This window comes from Mandrillus leucophaeus, unplaced genomic scaffold (genome assembly GCF_000951045.1).
Source record: "Mandrillus leucophaeus isolate KB7577 unplaced genomic scaffold, Mleu.le_1.0 Scaffold290, whole genome shotgun sequence".
In the NCBI taxonomy this organism is placed as follows: domain Eukaryota; kingdom Metazoa; phylum Chordata; class Mammalia; order Primates; family Cercopithecidae; genus Mandrillus; species Mandrillus leucophaeus.
In genome coordinates, this window is record NW_012103032.1 from 2,344,858 (window position 1) to 2,364,847 (window position 19,990).

Genomic DNA, 19,990 nt, shown 5'->3' on the forward strand with positions numbered 1-19,990 from the left:
TCACACCATCATGCCCGGCTAATTTTTGTATTTTTAGTACAGATGGGGTTTCACCATATTGGTCAGGCTGGTCTCAAAATCCTGACCTCAGGTGATCCACCTGCCTCAGCCTCCCAAAATGCTGGGATTACAGGCGTGAGCCACTGCACCTGGCCCCCTTCTCTCCCTTTTTCCCACCACCATCCTACAACCTGCTCACTCAGGCAGGGTCCATGTCTGGCCAGCACCCTGCCCTTTATAGTGGAATGAAACCATCACCGACTAAGGATCTATACCAGAGCTGCAACTGCCACCAGGGACCCAAGACAGAGGAATGCCACCTTGCATTACTAAAGGGTTCACGACACCATATACAACAGCTGAATCCCCGTGAGGAGTGTGGCTGAGGAGTGAGACGCAAGGTCCCTGGGCCACTTTCAGAAGGATGAGACTTTGTCCAGCCTGTCCTCATTATGCCAGGCAAATGAACTACCTGTACTCATAACTGTGGGAGGGGAACCACATACCATGGGCAGGTGGTCCATGGAGACAGTGATTAAGACCAAGTCCTAGAACTCACACTGCCCTCTGGAAGTTAAACTGAAATGAACTCACAACCCCCAGATCCCAGACATGCGTCACCCTTGAGAGCCCCCTATTCCCTGCACCTCTCCTTCCCAGTGCTTAGCACAAGTGTAATTATGATGTGGATAATCATTTGTCTAATCTAATGTCTGTCCCCGAAGGGCCTTTGTCTGTCCTGTTGTATCACTCCACCCCTACCACCTAACATGGTGCTTGGCTTATAGTAGGTGGTTTGGGTTCAATGAATTAAAAATAAATGTTTTTAAAAGAAAGACTGAATGGGTCTCTACACTACAAAACTTGATAGTGGCCTCAATATCTCCCCCAAAATAACATCAAATAAAAAGCATGTGGCTAATTGACAGAAGCATAGAAAGATGAGGACCACAGGGGCAGACATGCAGGGCACAGCCTGGCACAGTCCACAGGCCAGGAGCCCAGCAGGCCCACGCGAGCTGGGTGACTGGTGGTGCCAGTGACTGGTGCCTGGTGACTACCTACTGAATGAGCAGTGAATGAATCCACAATCCAATGAATTCCCTGTGAGACAGACACAGGATGGGGGTAGGATCTGAGATTCTCACATCAGACTCAGCACCAAGCGCTCAGATGTCCTAAGCAAACTTCCAGCGATCAGAGTCCCCTGTAGCCGGCACAGAAGCAGAGCCGGCCATGATCACACCAACCTGACCACCCTGTCCACTCGATGGTACACTTCGATGACCCGCTTTGGCCTCCCAAAGTGCTAGGATTAGAGGCGTGAGCTATCATGCCCAGCCTGAATGTCCATAATTTCACATTTGTCTCCTTCCTTCCAGTCCCCTTGACCCACCTTTGTTATTTTATATTAAAGACATTGGGATGGTCATGATTTATTCATTCATGATTCTGGGCCAGGTACTTGCTGGAGATACCAAGAAAAAGAACCATTCCAAACAGCCTTATAGCTAGGATGGGGGAACAAAATAAACTTAGGAGTTGGCATCTCAAGAGTCTCTTGTGAGTTCAAGAACTATTCACTGATGCCTACTCTCTCCCAGGTACAGTGCTTGGTGATGACAATACAGAAGCGAACAGGCCTGGTGCTCTGTATCATAGAGCTAATATTCTAGTAAGGAAGATAGAAAATAAACAAGGAGACAAAGAGATAATATATTGTAATTGCACATAGTGATGAGTGTTATAAGTGAAGTCAAGCAGATGAATGGGACAGAGAGTCACTGGGGATAGTGCTTTTGAGCTACAGAGGTCCAGTCAGGGAAGGTTGAGACAATAATGAAGTGAGTTGGGAAAGAAGGAACAGCAAATGTAAAAGCCTGAGGCTGGGCCGGGCACAGTGGCTCCTGCCTGTAATCCCAGCACTTTGAGAGGCCAAGGTGGGCCGATCACTTGAGGTCAGGAGTTCGAGACCAGCCTGGCCAACATGGTGAAACCCTATCTCTACTAAAAATACAAACATTAGCTGGGCGTGGTAGTAGGCATCTGTAATCCCAGCTACTTGGGAGGCTGAGGCAGGAGAATCTGGGGTTTGTGAGTTCGTTTCAGTTTAACTCCCAGAGGGCAGTGTGAGTTCTCTGGGAGGCGGAGGTTTCAGTGAGCTGAGATTGCACCACTGTACTTCAGCCTGAGTGACAGAGTGAGACTCTGCCTCAAAAAAAAAATTTTTTTTTAAAGAAGCCTGATGTTGGAAGGAGCTCGCTTGGACTACAGAGCTGCAAGGAGGCCAGTGGGTCAGAGCTTAGTGAGCAAAGATGCTAGCTCGCTTGGACGACAGAGCTGCAAGGAGGCCAGTGGGTCAGAGCTTAGTGAGCAAAGATGCTAGCTCGCTTGGACTACAGAGCTGCAAGGAGGCCGGTGGGTCAGAGCTTAGTGAGCAAAGTTGCTATCCTGTCCCATCAGCTTTGAGGCCCTGGCAAAATAAGATGCCTCAGCCAGCAAAGCAGAAGCTGGACCCTGGGCGGGAGTGAACTCAACATGGTTAGTGACACTCTGGAGCCCTGTGGGGCGCACAGCCTGCATCCCCAGCAGACGTCACTCTGCCTCCAGCTCGAGGCAGGGGCTGCAGAGCTTTCCTCTTCAGCCTTCAGCTTGAGTTGGCAGGTGCATAGTCGCAACCTTCAGGGTCCTAGAGCATTCATTTTCAGGAAGTAAATCTTCAGGATGTACTGAAGCATCTTCAGAATAGCAAATACGAAGAGTCTGACCCACACTGACAGTTTTGTGATTTACATGGTCATATTCAAGAAACAGAGTGAGGCCAATCAGATAGCCATATGGAAAAATATGAGCTTTGACTTCTAACTCATACCACACACAAAAATTAATCCCAGAAAGATCATAAACCTAACTATGAAAGATAAATCACTAAAGCTTCTAGAAGATAATATAGGCAAATACCTTCAGATCCTTGGGGGAGATGAATATCTCTTAAATGGGACAAAAACCAAGCAAACCATAAACAAAAAGACTGATAAACTGCACATCATTGAAAGAATCTCTGTTCAATAAACATACCATTAGGAGGTTTAAAAGTCAAGCCCTATAGACTAGAAAAAGATACTTGATATAGATAATGTTTTTCTCCAATAAAAGACTTATATCTGTAATATATAAAGAGCTCCTACAAATCAACACATACACATACAACTCAATTTAAGACCAGGATGACAACTTGGACAGACATTCTATAAAACATGATTGACTGACCAATAAGCAAATGAAAAGGTATCATCTTTAGTCATCAAGGAAATGAAAATTAAAACCACTACACATCTACCAGAGTGGCTAAAATTAAAAAGATTGGTAACACCATTGGCCAGGATAAAGAGCAACTAGAATGCTCATTTGTTGCCAATATGAGTATAAATTAGCACAGACACTTTAGGAAACTGTTTGGTGGTGGTATCTATTAAAGTTAAACATATGCCACCGAAGGACCTAGCAATTCCATTCCCAGATATATATATCCACAGAAATAAGCACTGAGGTTCTCCAAAAGCATGTACAAGAATGTTCACTACAGCTGTCTTCATAATAGTCAAAACCTGGAAACAACCCAAATGTCCATTAACAGAATGGGTAATAGGGGGCGATGTATTTTTACAATGGAGTACTACTACAGAACAATGGAAAAGAACGAACTGCAGCTTCATGCTCTATGTACAGTTGCAGCTCACAGATGTAGTGTTCAGCGAAAGAAACCAGACACAAAAGAATACCTACTGCATGATTCCATTTATAGGTGTGAAGTTCTACAACAGGAAAAACTAACGCACCACGCTAGAAGTCAGAATGGTGGATTTCAAGGTGCGCAATGACTGGGAGAAGGTACGCAAGAGCCTCTGGTGGGCTAGAGGGCTAGACACATTCTGTATCTTGATCTAGATGGTGGTCACAGGGTGCACATCATATGTAAATACTCACCAAGGTGGACACTTGGACCCTGAAGATCTGGTACTTCAGATACATCATTCCTCAAAAAAATTTTAAAGGAGAAAGTGGGGCAGTTCAATGGGGAAAGGATGGCCTTTTCAACAAATGGTGCTGGCTCCACTGGGTGTCTACATCCTTCACACACAAAAGTTAACTCAAGATGGACCACAGACTCACTTGTAAGAGCTAAACTGATAACATTCTTAGAAGAAATCATGGAAGTAAATCTTTGTGACCTTGGATTAGGTAATGGGTACTTAGATAGAACACCAAAAGCACAATTAGATAAATTGGACTACATCAAAAGTAAAGCTTTTATGCTGCCAAAAATACCATCAAAAGAGTGAACAGACAACCTGCAGAATGGGAGAAAATATTTGTAAATCATGTATCTGGTAAGGGTCTAGTATCCAGAATATACACGGTTTAAAGAACTAGCCTGGGCAACATGGTGAAACCTCTACTCTATAAAAAACACAAAAAAACTAGCTGGGCATGGTGGTGTGAGGCTAGAGCAAGACTCTGTCTCAAAAAAAAAAAAAAAGAAAAAGAAAAAGAAAGAAAGAAAAAAGTACTATTATAACTCAATAATAAGAAGATAACATAATTTGGCTGGGTGCAGTGGCTCACACCTGTAATCCCAGCACTTTGGGAGGCCAAGGCAGGTGGATCACCTGAGGTCAGGCGTTCAAGACCAGCCTGGCCAACATGCTAAAATCCCGTCTCTACAAAAATACAAAAATACAAAAATTAGCCAGGTATGGTGGCAGGCGCCTGTAATCCCTGCTACTCAGGAGGCTGAGGCAGGAGAATCGCTTGAACCCGGGAGGCAGAGGTTGCAGTGAGTCAAGGTCGTGCCATTGCACTCCAGCCCGGGGGCCAAGAGCGAGACTTCATCTCAAAAAAACCAAAAACATAATTTAAAAATGGGCAAAAGTAGGCTGAATGTGGTGGCTCATGCCTGTAATCCCGGCACTTTGAGAGGTTGAGGCGGAAGAATTGCTTGAGTCCAGGAATTTGAGGGCAGCCTGGCAACATCGCAAAACCCTGTCACTACAAAAAATACAAAAAATTAGCTGGTCATGGTGGCGCATGCCTATAGTCCCAGCTACTTGGGAGGCTGAGGTGGGATAATCACTTGAGGTTGGGAGGTTGAGGTTGCAGTGAGCTGTGATCACACCACTGCACTCTAGAAAGGCCAAAGTTTTGGAAAAGACATTTCTCCAAAGAAGATACACAAGTGGCCAATAAGCACATGGAAAGATGTTCAACTTCATTAGCTGTCAGGGAAACATAAATCAGAACCACAATGAGCTCCCACTTCTTACGCACTGTGATGGCTATCATAATAATTTTTTAAAAAACTAGACAGTAACAACTGTTGGTGGGGATGTGGCGAATATAAAATGGGGCAGGCTGCTTTGGAAAACAGTTTGGCAGTTCCTCAAAAGGTTAAACATAGTTATCATATGATCTGAAAAATTCTACTCCTAGCTATGCATCCAGGAGAATTAAAAACATATGTCCACACAAAAACTTATACACAAATATTTGCAGCAGCATTATTTATAATAGCCCTAAGTGGAAATAACCCAAACATCCATCAATTGATGAAACCTTACATAAAAAGTGAATTAGCCATACAGTGGAATATACAGTGGGGTATTACTCAGCAATCAAAAGGAATGAAGTATTCATACACACAACAACATGGATGAATGTTAAAAACACATGCTACATGAAGGAAGCCAGACACAAAAGGTCACACATTACATGACCTCATTTATATAAAATGGCAAGAATGGACAAATCTATCAAGATAGAAAGTAAATTAGTGGTGGCCAGGGGTTGAATGGAGAGAGATGGGGAGTGATTGCTAATAGGCAGAAGGTTTCTTCCATAGGGGATAGAAGTGTTCTACAATTAGACTGTGGTGATGATTACACAACCCTATGAATATACTAAAAACACAGTATTATACTTTAAACAGGTGAATTGTATGTATTTTAATTCTATCTCGATAAAGCTGTTTAAAAAAAAGGCGGGGAGAGGTGCCTCTGCTTGTCTATTCCATGGCCCTGGCCCCATCCTGAGTCATATAACTTAGAGGAAGCTTGTCCAACCCACAGCCCATAGGCCACATGCAGCCCAGGACAGCTTTCAATGTGGCCCAACACAAATTCATAAATTGTCTTAAAACATTATGAGATTTTTGGCTGGGTGTGGTGACTCATGCCTGTAATCCCAGCACTTTGGGAGGCCGAGGCGGGTGGATCATTTAAGGGTGGGAGTTCAAAACCAGCCTGGCCAACATGGCAAAACCCCGTCTCTACGAAAAGTACAAGAATTAGCTGGTCATGGTGGTGGGCGCCTGTAATCCCAGCTACTCGGGAGGCTGAGGCAAAAGAATCACTTGAACCAGGGAGGTGGAGGTTGCAGTGAGCCGAGATCGCACCACTGCACTCCAGCCTGGGTGACAGAGAGAGACATTATCTCAAAAAAACAAACAGAGAACAAAAAACATAATGAGATTATTTTTGTGATTTTTTTGAAGCTCATCAGCTATCATTAGTGTTACTGTATTTTATGTGTGACCCAAGACAATTCTTCTCCTTCCAGTGTGGCCCAGGGAAGCCAAAAGATCGGACACTCCTGATCTAGAAGCTACTACCCAAAGAGAAGAGCACGAATAGAGCTGAAAATGCAAGACTAGACTTCACCCTGAGCCCCAGACCATGGCAGAGATATACTCCCAGCTTTGTGTCCGTGTATGCACAAGCATACAAATCCCTGCCTCTGCTTTCCATGACCCTATCTTGCCCTCCATGGTGTGGTTTAAATATGAAGCCAGGTTGGGCATGGTGACTCATGCCTGTAATCCTAGCACTTCGGGAGGCTGAGGTGGGAGGATCGCTCAAGGCTAAGCAACATAATGAAACCCCGTCTCCATTAAAAAAAAAAAAAAGAATTAGCTGGGCAAGTTGGTGCCACCTGTGGTTCTAGCTACTCTAGAGGCTGAAGTGAGAGGATTGCTTGAGCATGGGAGGTCGAGGCTGCAGTCAGCTGTGATTGCACCACTGCACTCCAGCCTGGGTTACAGAGCAAGGCCTTGTCTCAAGAAAAAAACAAAACAAAATAAAAACAACTGTGAAGCTTAGAAAAAGAAGTAGTCAGAGGCACCTAAGCCTGTAAAGGTATTTACTCTCCCTCCCATCACTGCACCACCAGCCCTACCCGCACTGTCTCTTTCTTCTCTTGTGGACTTTCTCTGGAGCCTGCCCCTAGCATTCTAGAGCAATTGCTTTCCCTCACCCTGCTGGCTAGGCCGCTGGGGCTTGAACTGCAGCAGGGGCAGATAGCACACACATCTTTTTCCTACCCACACTCAGTAAACATCAATAACTTTGGAAAACCACAAAGGCCAAACAAGAACAAATGGAAAAGACAAAAGAGCTCAAATTCACAGCCTTTGGCTGGTGCTTCCTTGGGCCAGTAGTTCTCAAGCCTTTCTACTCACTTGGTTCTCTCAAGGAGATGCCCAGGGCTGGCTTCCCTCAGGGACTATGTTGACCCTGGCCTCGAACTTTTGGGCTCAAGGAATCCTTCTGCCTCAGCCTCCCAACTAGCTGGGACCACAGGCTTGTGTCACTGCACATGGCTGGACTGGCTTATTCTACAACAGCACTGTCCAATGGAAATATAGTATGAGCCACATATATAATTTTAAATGTTCTAGCAGCCACATTTTTAAAAAGTATGGCACAGGTTCTCAAGATCTCCTAGGGCTGTGTTAATAGGCCATGGTTTAAACATAAATTTTGTTTTAAAGTAGAAAGAAATAGGTGAAATTAATTTTAATAATATATTTGATTTAATACAATATATCCAAAATCTTTTTTTCTCTTTCTTTTTTTTTTCTTTTTTTTTCCAGACAAGGTCTCCCTCTGTCACCCAGGCTGGAGTACAGTGATGTAATCACAGCTCATTGCAGCCTCAACCTTCTGGGCTCAGGCCATCTTCCCACCTCCCTGGTAACTGGGAGCCACACACTACCATGCCCAGCTAATTTTTGTATTTTTTGTAGAGATGGGGTCTCACTTTGTTGCCCAGGTTGGTCTCCAACTCCTGGGCTCAAGCAATCTTCCCTCCTTGGCTTTCCAAAGCGCTGGGATTATAGGTGTGAGCCACCATGCTCAGCCCCCAAATATTTTCATTTTAACTTGTAATCCATAAAAATGAGATTTTCTATTTTTTAAATCATACTAAGTTGTTGAAATCCAGCGCTTATTTCACATGGCACATCTTCATTTGGATGTGGCACATTTTAAGTGTTCAACAGCCACACGTGGCTGGTAGCTGCCATATTGGACAGCACAGCTCTAAAACCTGGGTCATGTTGCAAATTGAGTATGTTCAAGGCCTAGTATTTTCTAAAAATATTAATTTAATAGGCTGAGCGCACTGGCTCATGCCTATAATCCCAGCACTTTGGGAGGCCGAGGCAAGGAGATTGAGACCAGCCTGGTCAACATGGTGAAACCCCATCTTTACTAAAAATACAAAAATTAGCTGGGCATGGTGGTGGGCACCTGTAATCCCAGCTACTCAGGAGGCTGAGGCAGGAGAATCACTTGAACCCAGGAGGCGAAGGTGGCAGTGAGCAGAGATTGTGCCACTGCACTCCAGCCTGGGCAACAGAGCAAGACTCCATCTGAAAAAAACCAAAAAACCAAAAATCAAAAAATATTAATTTAATAGTAACAAGTACTAAGGAGAAAATAAAGGTTCAGAGAGCTGAAGTGACTTGCCCAAGGCCTTAGCTAGTGAGTGGCAGTGGTTAAAGAGCTGAGACTGCGGTCAGATGAGAACGACCTTCACAGAGTGACGTGAAAATGACAGGAGATACACACGGGAAGTGAGCAGCACAGTGCCTGGCTTATATCTACAGCTCACATGCCAAGAAACATGAACCCCATCATCACGATGCTATTAACACTATCACCATGCAGGGAGAGGAAGGCTAACAGGGAGAAGGCAGAGACCACGCAGGGTCACTAGCTGGGGAAACCCTGTGTCAGCTGACATTTCCCAAGACTGCCCCCTGAACGGCTTGCACCACTCACCGGACTGGTGGGTGAGGAAACTACCAGCTTCAGACCAGCTCCGTCATGAGCCTGGGCCTTCTGTGGGCCATTCCCTTGGCCCACTTCTCTGGCTGTCTTGCTGACAGTACTAGAAGGCTGCTGGCCTGAGGTGCTCTCTACACGCTGCTGTAAGTCCAGGGCGCTGGGCGCCCGGGGACGCGGCTCCTGCATGTGGACACCATCTTGAGTTCCAGAGGCTGCCTGGGCAGGAAGGGGCTCTGCAGGCGCCTCATAGTGCAGGTGTGTGCTGGTGTTGAGGCCATGGAGGGAGAGCAAGGCCTGTGGTGTGGGGCTCTCCGTTTCTTGGCTCAGTCCGTTGGTTGGCACAGAGTTTACCTGGGCTTTGCTGAATTCCAACAATACCCTAGAAGTTTTAAACAAAGAAACCTGTGTGACAGGTTGTCTGCGACAATGCCCAAGGCTATTGGGGCAGAGGGAAGAATGCAAAACTGCTGTTTTATGATTTAAAACAACCCACACCTTCTTAATTATCCACTGCACTCCCCATTACACAGTCCTCCTCTGACACTCCCACCACGTTCTTCCTGGCCAGGATTTAGGCAGACTGGGTAGGCAGGTGATTTGTGGAGCCTGGGATCTCAGGTGAAAAAGCTCCCACAGCAGAGAAAGAGGACTTGGTATGAATGAGGACTTACTGGCATTCTGAGCAGGCTAGCTGTGGGCCTGGAGAGCTTGCTCAGCCAAACACACAGTTGTGTGGGCAATCGTTTTCCCAAATATGGTGTGCAGCAGAGCCTCCAAGGACAGTGTCTCAGAACAGGCCTCCTCCTCAGCACAGAGAGTTGAGGTGCCAGGACTCTGTGCCCTGGGGCAGGGACTAGGAGCAGCAAGGGCTAAACAGGTTTCCTGAGCGAGGTCATATTTTGTTCCTGGGCAGGCACTGGGACAGCAGGACTGGGGGAGGTGCAAGGGCTGGTCCCCTCAGAGCTGGACTGGGTGTGGAGACAGCAAAGCGTCACATCCCCAGAAAGTGCTTCTGGAGCTCAGTGTACACCAGGTGTGTGAGGGTGGATATGAGTACACATGAGATGTGCCCCTGCTCACTCTCCATGGTGCGACTGCCACTCCCTGTCTCCTCCGTGCTGCTTCCTGGGGCCACAGGGAGCAAATGTTACTCTCTTGGTACATGTGTGTGCACACACACACTCACACATACACAGTGCACAGAAACATGTCCTGGGCCCTCTGGAATGTGCACTGACTAGCAACTGCTCCTCTCTCTCCTGAGGCTTCTGAGGATCCAAGCTCCATTTCGAAAATAAACCCGTTTGCTATATCTTCTGCTTATAAAACCAGTGGAGCATGTCATGGGCAAAGACAGGTTCAGATGGCCACAGGCTGTCTAAGGCCCCAAAGCCTCCATGCATCTGCCCTGATGGCTTGTACTGGATCCAGAAGATACATGAAGCTCAGCTTAATTTGGGCTTATGGAAATGAGGATTTTAGAATTCAAGTTGCTTACCTGATTGTCTTCCCAGTGAGCTCTGCACCATCTTAACCCCAAACAACATTTCAAGACATTATAGTCAAGAATAGGTGGCCAATCCATATATAAGTAACTGATTTTGGCTGGGTGTAGTGGCTCATGTCTGTAATCCCAGCACTTTAGAAGTTTGAGGCGGGTAGAATTACAACGTCAGGAGGTCAAGACTAGCATGGCCAAGATGGTGAAACCGCGTCTCTACTAAAAATACAAAAATTAGCCAGGCTTGGTGACAGGTGCCTGTAATCCCAGCTACTCGGGAGACTGAGGCAGAGAATTGCTTGAACCAGGGAGATGGAGGTTGCAGTGAGCCGAGATCGTGCCACTGCACTCCAGCCTGGGTAAAAGAGTGAGACTCCATCTCAAAAAAAAAAAAAAAAAAAAGTAAATTATTTTCAGCATAGACACCAACACACTTTAATGGGGAAGGAATAGTCTTTTCAACAATTGTGCTGAGGTAAGTGGATAATTACATGCAAAAGAAAAAAGCTGGACTGCTATCTCACATTGTATACAAAAATGAACTCAAAATGGATTAAAAACCTAAAGGTAAGAGCTAAAACTAACTCTCAGAAGGAAAGAGAGGTATAAACTTCATGTCTTTGGATTAGGCAATGGTTTCTTAGACGTGAGATCTATAGCGTAAGCAAGCAATGAAAAACAAATTGTAATCCCAGCACTTTGGAGGCCAAGGCAGGTGGATCACCTGAGGCCAGGAGTTCGAGATCAGCCTGGCCAACATGGTGAAACCCCGTCTCTAATAAAAATACAAAAATTAGCTGGGCGTGGTGGTGCGCACCTGTAATCCCAGCTACTTGGGGGGCTGAGGCAGGAGAATCACTCGAACCTGGGAGCGGGAGGCTGCAGTGAGCCCAGATCACACCACTGCACTCCAGCCTGGGCGACAGAGTGAGACTCTGTTTCAAAAAACAAAAATAAAAAACGTTTGTGGTTTTTTTGTTTTTTTGAGATGGAGTCTCACTCTGTCGCCCAGGCTGGAGTGCAGTGGCGCCATCTCGGCTCACTGCAAGCTCTGCTTCCCGGGTTCACACCATTCTCCTGCCTCAGCCTCCCGATTAGCTGGGACTACAGGCGCCCTCCACAACGCCTGGCTAATTTTTTGTATTTTTTTTTTTTTGGTAGAGACGGGGTTTCACCATATTAGCCAGGATGGTCTCGATCTCCTGACCTTGTGATCCTCCCATCTCAGCCTCCCAAAGTGCTAGGACTACAGGCATGAGCCACCGCGCCCGGCCAAAACATTTGTGTTTTAAAGGATACTATCAAGAAACTAAAAAGACAACTCAAAGAATGGGGGGAAATATTTTTAAATTATATAGAAGGGTCTATTATCCAGAATATATATAGAACACTCACAAATCAACAATAAAAACACAAATAACCAAATTGTTAAATGGGCAAAGGATCTGAACAGACATTTCTCCAAAGAAGATATCCAAATGTTCGATAAGCACATGAAAAGATACTCAACATCATTAATCATCAGAGAAATGCAAATCACAACTACAATGAGATACCACTTTATACCCACTGGGTTGGTTATAATAAAAAAGAAAATAACGAGGGTAGGCAAAGATGTAGAGAAATTAAAGCTCGTATATATTAGTGGTGGGGATGTAAAATGACACAACTACTGCAGAAGACAATTTGGTAGTTCCTCAAAAAGTTAAACATAGAGTTACATATGACCCAGCAATTCCACCCCTAGGTATATAACTAAGAGAATTAAAAACATATGTCTACCCAGGCTGGGCATGAGAGGCTGAAGCGGGCAGACCACCTGAGGTCAGGAGTTCATCTGGCCAACATAGTGAAACCCTTTCTCTACAATAAGTACAAAAATAAGCTGGGTGTGGTGGCAGGCCCCTATAATCCCAGCTACTAGGGAGGCTGAGGATGGAGAATCGCTTGAACCCAGGAGGTGGAGGTTGCAGTGAGCCAAGATCGTGCCACTGCACTCCAGCGTGGGGGACAGAGCAAGACTCTATTTCAAAAAATAAATAAAATATAGAATAAAATAAAATACAACAATACCATCATTTGAGCACTATTGATGCCTATGTGCCAGGGACCATTCTAAGTACTTAAATCTAAGTACTTAAACCCTCCAGATGATACCTATGCCACTCAGTGATCATTATAATACAGATCCAGTCTACACGGAAGGAGCTATTCAGGACAGTCAATTCACTAGCCCAACTGCAATTTGGTTTCTGCCAAACAGAACCGCTTTATATTAATAAATTTCATTTTGAATGTTGTGTCTTTTATGCTTTTATGTTTAATTTGTGGATGTTTTGATTTTATACGTGTAATGATAAGCACAAGGAATTTATGTCTAATTTAAAGTTACAAATATTTAAATAATGTAATAACTTTGATGAACTCTAAGTGTCGGTGAGAATATTTTACCCTTGAAATACACACTTCAAGAAATGCTGGTCTCTGTGGATGCTCAAGGACTAACTTCAAGGCCCAGCTCTACGAATGCTGGTGCTGGCTGTGTGTTTGTGCATCTGTATGTCTTAGATTTGCCAGTTCCTCACACCACCGGCTGGCATTCGTCTATACATCCTGACCCTTGCCCCTCCAGTTTCCCCATACTAGCCGGGATAACACTTCCTGCACAGAGAGAATGGTTACTGATTCAGTGACCTTAAGCTGGAATTTTCCAATCACAAGACACATGAGATAAAAGCAAGACATATCACAAGGGGATGGCTGGCTGGTCTGCAGAGGAGGCAGACACACAGGAAGGGCTAAGACAGGTAAATGAGCCTACGTCATGCCCTGTGCCCGGGTCACACTGCAGGCCTGTCACACCACGGTCCCAGTGGTCATGGGAGACAGAGACTGTTCCTCCCCAATGTATTCTATCTAAATTCCTCCATTTAACATTTGAAAACTCCACCTAATATGCTCAGAAGCTATTTCTGGGCCTACGAGAGAATTTCCTATATGCGTTTGACTAACAAGCAATGTGCCTGACATTCCTGGGCTTGTAAGTGGTGGAACAGGACTTGAAACTAGGTCTGCTCCAAGCCCAGTCCGCAACACCACCCAATGCTGGTGCTCTTCCTATGCTGGATGAGAACCCTAGAGGGACCTGAACCAAGGCAAGGGCATAGGATGAGTGGAAAGAAGGTCCCAAACACATGGGATCTTCTTTTCAGCTGATGGAACATGGGTCCAACTGAAGGAGGCTTTTAATAAGAAGTTCCCATTTTCCACCTATCAGATGAGCAAAGATCCAAAAGTTCGCTAATACCATCAGTTGGCAAGGCTAAGAAACAAGGACATTCCTGGTGGAGGGTAAATGGGCAATAATCTGTGAATATTCTATATTAGTCTGTCCTTTTGCTCAGCAATTTTGCTTCTGGGAGTTTACTAAACAGAGATAGTTATGCAGAACTAAAAGACCACATACACAAGGTTATTTATGAACACATGGGCCCTAGCACCCATTAAATACTGGGCTGATTAAGTAAACTAAGGTACATTCATACACTGGAACAATATGCAATAGAAAAAAAAAGAATGAGGCTGGGCGGGGTGGCTCAGGCCTATAATCCCAGCACTTTGGGAGCCCAAGGCAGGAGGATCTCTTGAGCCCAGGAGTTCAAGACCAGCCTGGGCAACACAGTGAGACCCCCATTTCTATAAAAAATAAAAATAAAAGAATGAAATAGCTCTGATATGAAAAGATCTTCTCCAAGATAAGATATAGAACAGTGTGTATATACTGCCTTTGTAGGGGAGAAAGTAATAAATAAGGAGTAAATTTTTAAAATCTTTTTTTTTTTAGATGGAGTCTTGCTCTGTCGCCCAAGCTCCGCCTCCTGGGGCCACGCCATTCTCCTGCCTCAGCCTCTAGAGTAGCTGAGACTACAGGTGCCTGCCACCACGCCCAGCTAATTTTTTGTATTTGTAGTAGAGACAGGGTTTCACTGTGTTAGCCAGAATAGTCTTGATCTCCTGACCTTGTGATCCACCCATCTTGGCCTCCTGAAGTGCTAGGATTACAGGCGTGAGCCACTGCACCCAGCTAAAAATCTTTATACTGGTATTTGTTGTAGATTAATTTAGAAATTTGGAAGAATATACAGGAAATTAATTATTATGGTTGTAGGGGTGGGAGGAAAGAACAGGGTAGAGGGAGAACAGGAATGGGAAAGGCTTTCACTGTATATGTTTTAGACTTTTTTTAACCATAAAAAGATTACGCAAAAAAATTTTTTTTTTTTTTTTGGAGACAGAGTCTTGCTCTGTCACCCAGGCTGGAGTGCAGTGGCGCGGTCTCGGCTCACTGCAAACTCCACCTCCCTGGTTCATGCCATTCTCCTGCCTTAGCCTCCCATGTAGCTGGGACTATAGGCGCCCGCCACCATGCCCGTTTAATTTTTTGTATTTTTAGTAGAGACGGGGTTTCACCATGTTAGTCAGTATGGTCTCGATCTCCTGACCTCGTCCTGCCTGCCTTGGCCTCCCAAAGTGCTGGGATTACAAGCGTGAGCCACCACACCTGGCTGCAAAAATTTTTTGAAAGGTTGTGTGAAGAAGGCTTTGCCCAGCTCTCTCTCTAGCCAAGTTCATCTGCCCCACATACTCTTCCACACATCTGTCTGTCCCCAGCTGTCCACCACCTCCTGCATGCAGCACTCAGGTCCTGTGTCCCCCAGGAGGTCTTCTGTGAAGTCACACCCTTATGCATTATGTTTCATCTATTTGTTGGAAGTTTTAAATGTGCTCTGACCTATTAGTTTCCTTCGTTCTAGATGAAGACAACAATATTTTACACTGTGCCTTATAGAGACTAAGTAACTTGGTTTGTTGTTGTTGTTTGTTTTTAGTTTTAGTTTTTTTTTTTTAATTTAGAGGTGGGATCTTGCTATATTGCCCAGGCTGGCCTTGAACTCCTGGGCTCAAGCAATCCTCCTGCCGCAACCTCCCAAGTGCTGGGATTTCAGGCATGAACCGCACCCAGCCCTGTCACCAGGGCAGAGCTGGAGCCCAAACCAGCTCTAAGCTGTTCTAAGTCCACTTTCTCCACTATGCCTGTATTGCCTGCTACAGCTCCCAGTGATTCCAGTCCCTGGAGAAGTCGATGTCTCCCTTGGCTTTCTTTAATTGCTAATAGAGTTCAGTAACAGGCAATCACATGCCATAGGAAGAAAGGGAGGAGGAGAGGAAAGAAAGGAGGGAGGAGAGAAAATGGGAAGGAGTTGGGGCAGGGTACTCACTCTTGCAGAGACCGGTCGGAGTCCTCAGCATTTGCTGTGCCCAGGTCTGAGTCGTAGGACATGGGCTCCTCGCAATGGTCCGGACTCTTGGAGCCATTCTCTTGGAGTAAGCAGCTATCAGAGTTTAGGCTGCAGGACAGCTGGGACGAACTGGCCGTGTCCAGGCTGAGGGAGGAGGCAGTCAGCTTCTGGTTCCTCCGGATCTTATGGCCCGAGTGATGGACTTCGATGTCCTCAGAGCCTGAGGAATGGGAAATGGAATCCAGAGACTCCTTTCGCTGTAGTTCTGCACCAGAGGTAGAGAGAGGGTCCAGCTCAGAGAGCGGGCAAAGCCCAGACAGGGCCAGTGGGGTTAGCGTCCATTCATTTAAGATGGCAGACTTGTAGGAGAGTTCGAAGGACAAGGAAGTGAGGCCCTGCAGGAAGCTAAGGAGGAACTCGCCCTCCTCGGCATCCCGGAGCAGGGCGGTGGGCTGGTAGTACTCGCGCAGGCGGGCCTGCTCCTGCAGCAGCAGCTTCAGATAGCACTCCATCAGGCCGTCGTTTAGGGCCAGCCGCAGCCATGCCCGGCAGCGGCCCACATCTGTGTTAACAAACGTCAGGTGCTCCAACTCCGAGATGATGTGTCTGGGAAGGGAGAACAGACATGTTTCAAGAAACCGCCCCAAATCACAGAGATGTGCTTTTATTCACTGGTTAGCAGGAACCAGGAATAACCACTGCAAATAGATAAAGGCATGCAAAAATATTTGGTAATAGTGTTTTAGGCCAGATGTGGTGGCTCACGCCTGTAATCCCAACACTTGGGAGGCCAAGGCAGGTGGATCACTTGAGCTCAGGAGTCCGAGACCAGCCTGGGCAACAGGACGAAACTCCGTCTCTGCAACAACAATAACAACATAGCCAGATGTGGTGGCTTGCAGATGTAGTCCAAGCTACTCCGCTACTCAGAAGGTTGAGGTGGGAGGATAGCTTGAGTCTGGGAAGCAGAGGTTGCAGTGAGCCAAGATTGCACCACTGCACTCCAGCCTAGGATATATATACAGTTTTAAAGGAAAAGTGTTTAAAGGAAATATTAAGCTATAACCCCCAACCTTCTGAGATTGGAATCGTGAAGGATAATTTCCATGTTCATTCCAACTACCACTGGGCCCCTGACATCATCTGCTCATCCAAGGCATGCTGTCAGAGCTCCCTAAGTGCAAAGTCCTTGCAGCAGTGAAGATGCAGGGTAAAGACATGGTCCCTGCCCTCAGGCACAAGGAACTGATGAAAAAAGGCATAAAGGGCAGGAAATCAACAACCCTGTAAGAGGACTGGGGAGAGCTCCAATTACAGCATGTGGCAGAAGAGTGGGTAGTTTGGTTGCAAGGCCAGGAAAGAGAGAGTCTTGAATATCAAACCAATAAGGCAACACGGGGCAATGGCTCCACACCCAGCCATGCACCAGAATCCCCTGGGGAACTTGAGCAGGATACAAGTTCTGGGGCCCCAACCTAGTGAATCAGTCTCCAGGCTGGCATCTGGGAGCCTGTGGGCTACAGATCTTTATTTAGAAAAGTGACTTGACCACAATCATGCAGACTGCAGGGTAGATGTTCTGCATAAGGAGATCAGACCCCAGGTGTACCAGACTCAGTCCCGGAATGCCTCGGTCTGATGTACATGCCCCTCCTCTGAGCTACCACAGTCCCTAGCGTGGGTTTATCTCCCCCATGGGAATGCAGACCGCATTCTACTAGGCTCAGTGAGTAAGCTCCAGGGAGCTTCACCTCAGTAAATGTTGACCAGATGACGGACTCAAGGAAAGACAGAGTGAGGTAAGGGGGACAAATAGAAAGCCAGTGTCACCCAGGAAAGAAGTAAAAACGTGAGACACGGCAGTGGCAGTCAGCATGGAAAGGAAGATCAGAGACTGACAAGGCTTCTTTGGGCTGAAGGTGACATTTAGTAGTCCTTAGAGGCACAGTGCCAGCTACTTGCTCAAAAGTCCAGACACAAGAGATAAGTGTCTCAGGGTGAATATTCATATGCTCTTCCTGATTCCATTCTTTAATAAAAATAACCCCATACCTCCTTAAGAGATGACATTTATGGCCGGGTGCGGTGGCTCACGCCTATAATCCCAGCACTTTCGAGGCCGAGGTGGGAGGATCACAAGGTCAGGGGTTCAAGACCAGCCTGATCAACATAGTGAAACCCCGTCTCTACTAAAAATTAAAAAATTAGCTGGGCATGGTGGTGCGTGCCTGTAATCCCAGCCACTCAGGAGGCTGAGGCAGGAGAATTGCTTCAACCTGGGAGGCAGAGGTGCCAGTGAGCCGAGATCGCGCCATTGCACTCCAGCCTGGGTGACAGAGCGAAACTCCGTACCAAAAAAAAAAAAAAAAAAAAAAAAAAACAGATTTACAACTCAGATGTTCGAATAATCTAAGGCAGGGTCAGCAAACATTTTCTGTAAAGGGCCAGATAGTAAATACTTTAGGCTTTGCAGGCCACACAACCTCTGTTGTAACTATGTAACTCTGCCCCGGTGTGGCAAAAAAGGCTGTTCCTGCTAAAGGCGACCAGTCCCAGGGCTCAAAGCAACCACAGGCTCTTGCCTGAGTGCTGAGGGTCTCAAGATCTGCTGGCACGCTGGCTGGGAAGCTTGATCTAGAGATAAGCCTCTCTAGAAAACACTTTCAACCCCTACCTCACCCTATCTCTATGCTAGAACACAGGGCACCTCTGTTGGCTTCCTGAACAGCTGGGGAGGAAAAGCTAAGTGTCCCATACTCTGCTGCTCCTCCCCAAAGCAAAACCTCTCCAGCTAAATCTCACTTGTGGGTGACAGCTTTCAGGAGGGGCCAGAAGACAGGCTGGGGCAGAGGCTTCTGGTGGGCACTTTTCTTCCTTTTTCCTCCAGCCTCAGCTCGGATGTGCTTGGCGTGCAGGCCATGGATAAACACAGCCTCCAGGGCGCTGCACATGGTGTTGGCATCTCCGTCTTCACTAGTGACCACTGTGTCCAGGGACACGTACTGCTTCTGCAAGGCCTTCACGGATCCCACCAGCTTCTTCTTGATGACCTAGGCAGCATCACACAGAACACAGGCCTTTAGCGGAAAATGCTATGGAGAGTCCCTGGAGTGTAATCCTTTGCCTGATGCCAAATACATGTGCAACCACATGCACACACATCTATGGGTGTGTCTGTAGATTTCTTCTGTAAAATTAGCACATTGTTAACTATAGCAAAGAAAGATAAAGCATAGAGAAGAAAAGGAAAATCACACACTACCCAGAGATAATCACTGCTATTGTTGTTTTGCATGTCCTTTAGTGCAGACACTTTGTTTTTTAGACCAAACTTAAGTGAACTTAGAGTCACATAATCTTGTGTTTAAATATTGGCCCCATCATAGCTGCAGTGATGGGAGGTTGGGTAAATCCATCTAGAACAAGGGTGGGGCTTCCCACCTTTTTCACATGGACAAGTTTCTGTAGAGAATCAATAAGCCAAGAGGCAAAAACAAACAAACAAACAAAAAACACCCACACTGCTTTAGAGTAATAAAAACATGAGAACATGAGCATGGTTTACGTTAAGAAAGATCCTAGGCTGGGCGTGGTGGCTCAAGCCCGTAATCCTAGAACTTTGGGAGGTCAGAGGCAGGAGGACTGCTTGAGTCCAGGACTTCAAGGCTGCAGTGAACTATGATCACACCACTGTACTCCAGCCTGGGCAACACAGCAAGACCTTGTCTCAAAAAAAGAAAGAAAAAAAAAAAAAAGAAAGATCCTGGGCCTGGAAGCCAGAGGACTAGGCTCAGTCCTAGCTGTCAGTAACCAGACGGGCCTCCTTAGACCTTCCACTTAACTTCTTTGAGCCCCAATTTCCTCATCTGTTAAAGTGGAAATAATACTTTCTGATATATAGTAATATGAGGATTCTCCTGAGGACAGGACTACCTTTTTTTTTTTTTTTTTTCAGGGAAGTGGTTTCTGGTAAAAACCAGAACGCCTACTAGATAAATTCTAAAAAGAGGCTGGGTGCGGTGGCTCACGCCTGTAATCCCAACACTTTGGGAGGCCAAGGCAGG

General features: G+C 46.1%; 1 protein-coding gene across 3 annotated transcripts in view; it reads right to left on the reverse strand.

Annotated features, from left to right (window-relative positions):
* The window catches only part of PLEKHM1 (pleckstrin homology domain containing, family M (with RUN domain) member 1), a 54,985-nt gene that overhangs the window by 24,427 nt on the left and 10,568 nt on the right, over positions 1-19,990 (reverse strand). For 2 of the 3 annotated variants that reach the window (XM_011985981.1, XM_011985983.1), the window contains exons 3-5: positions 18,729-18,976; positions 15,906-16,532; positions 9,120-9,504 (exon numbers count right to left, since the gene is read on the reverse strand). In XM_011985981.1, the coding sequence (XP_011841371.1) occupies positions 9,120-9,504; positions 15,906-16,532; positions 18,729-18,976 (1,260 nt within the window). The remainder of the gene's footprint in view (positions 1-9,119; positions 9,505-15,905; positions 16,533-18,728; positions 18,977-19,990) is intronic. The other variant, XM_011985984.1, reaches the window with a different exon arrangement.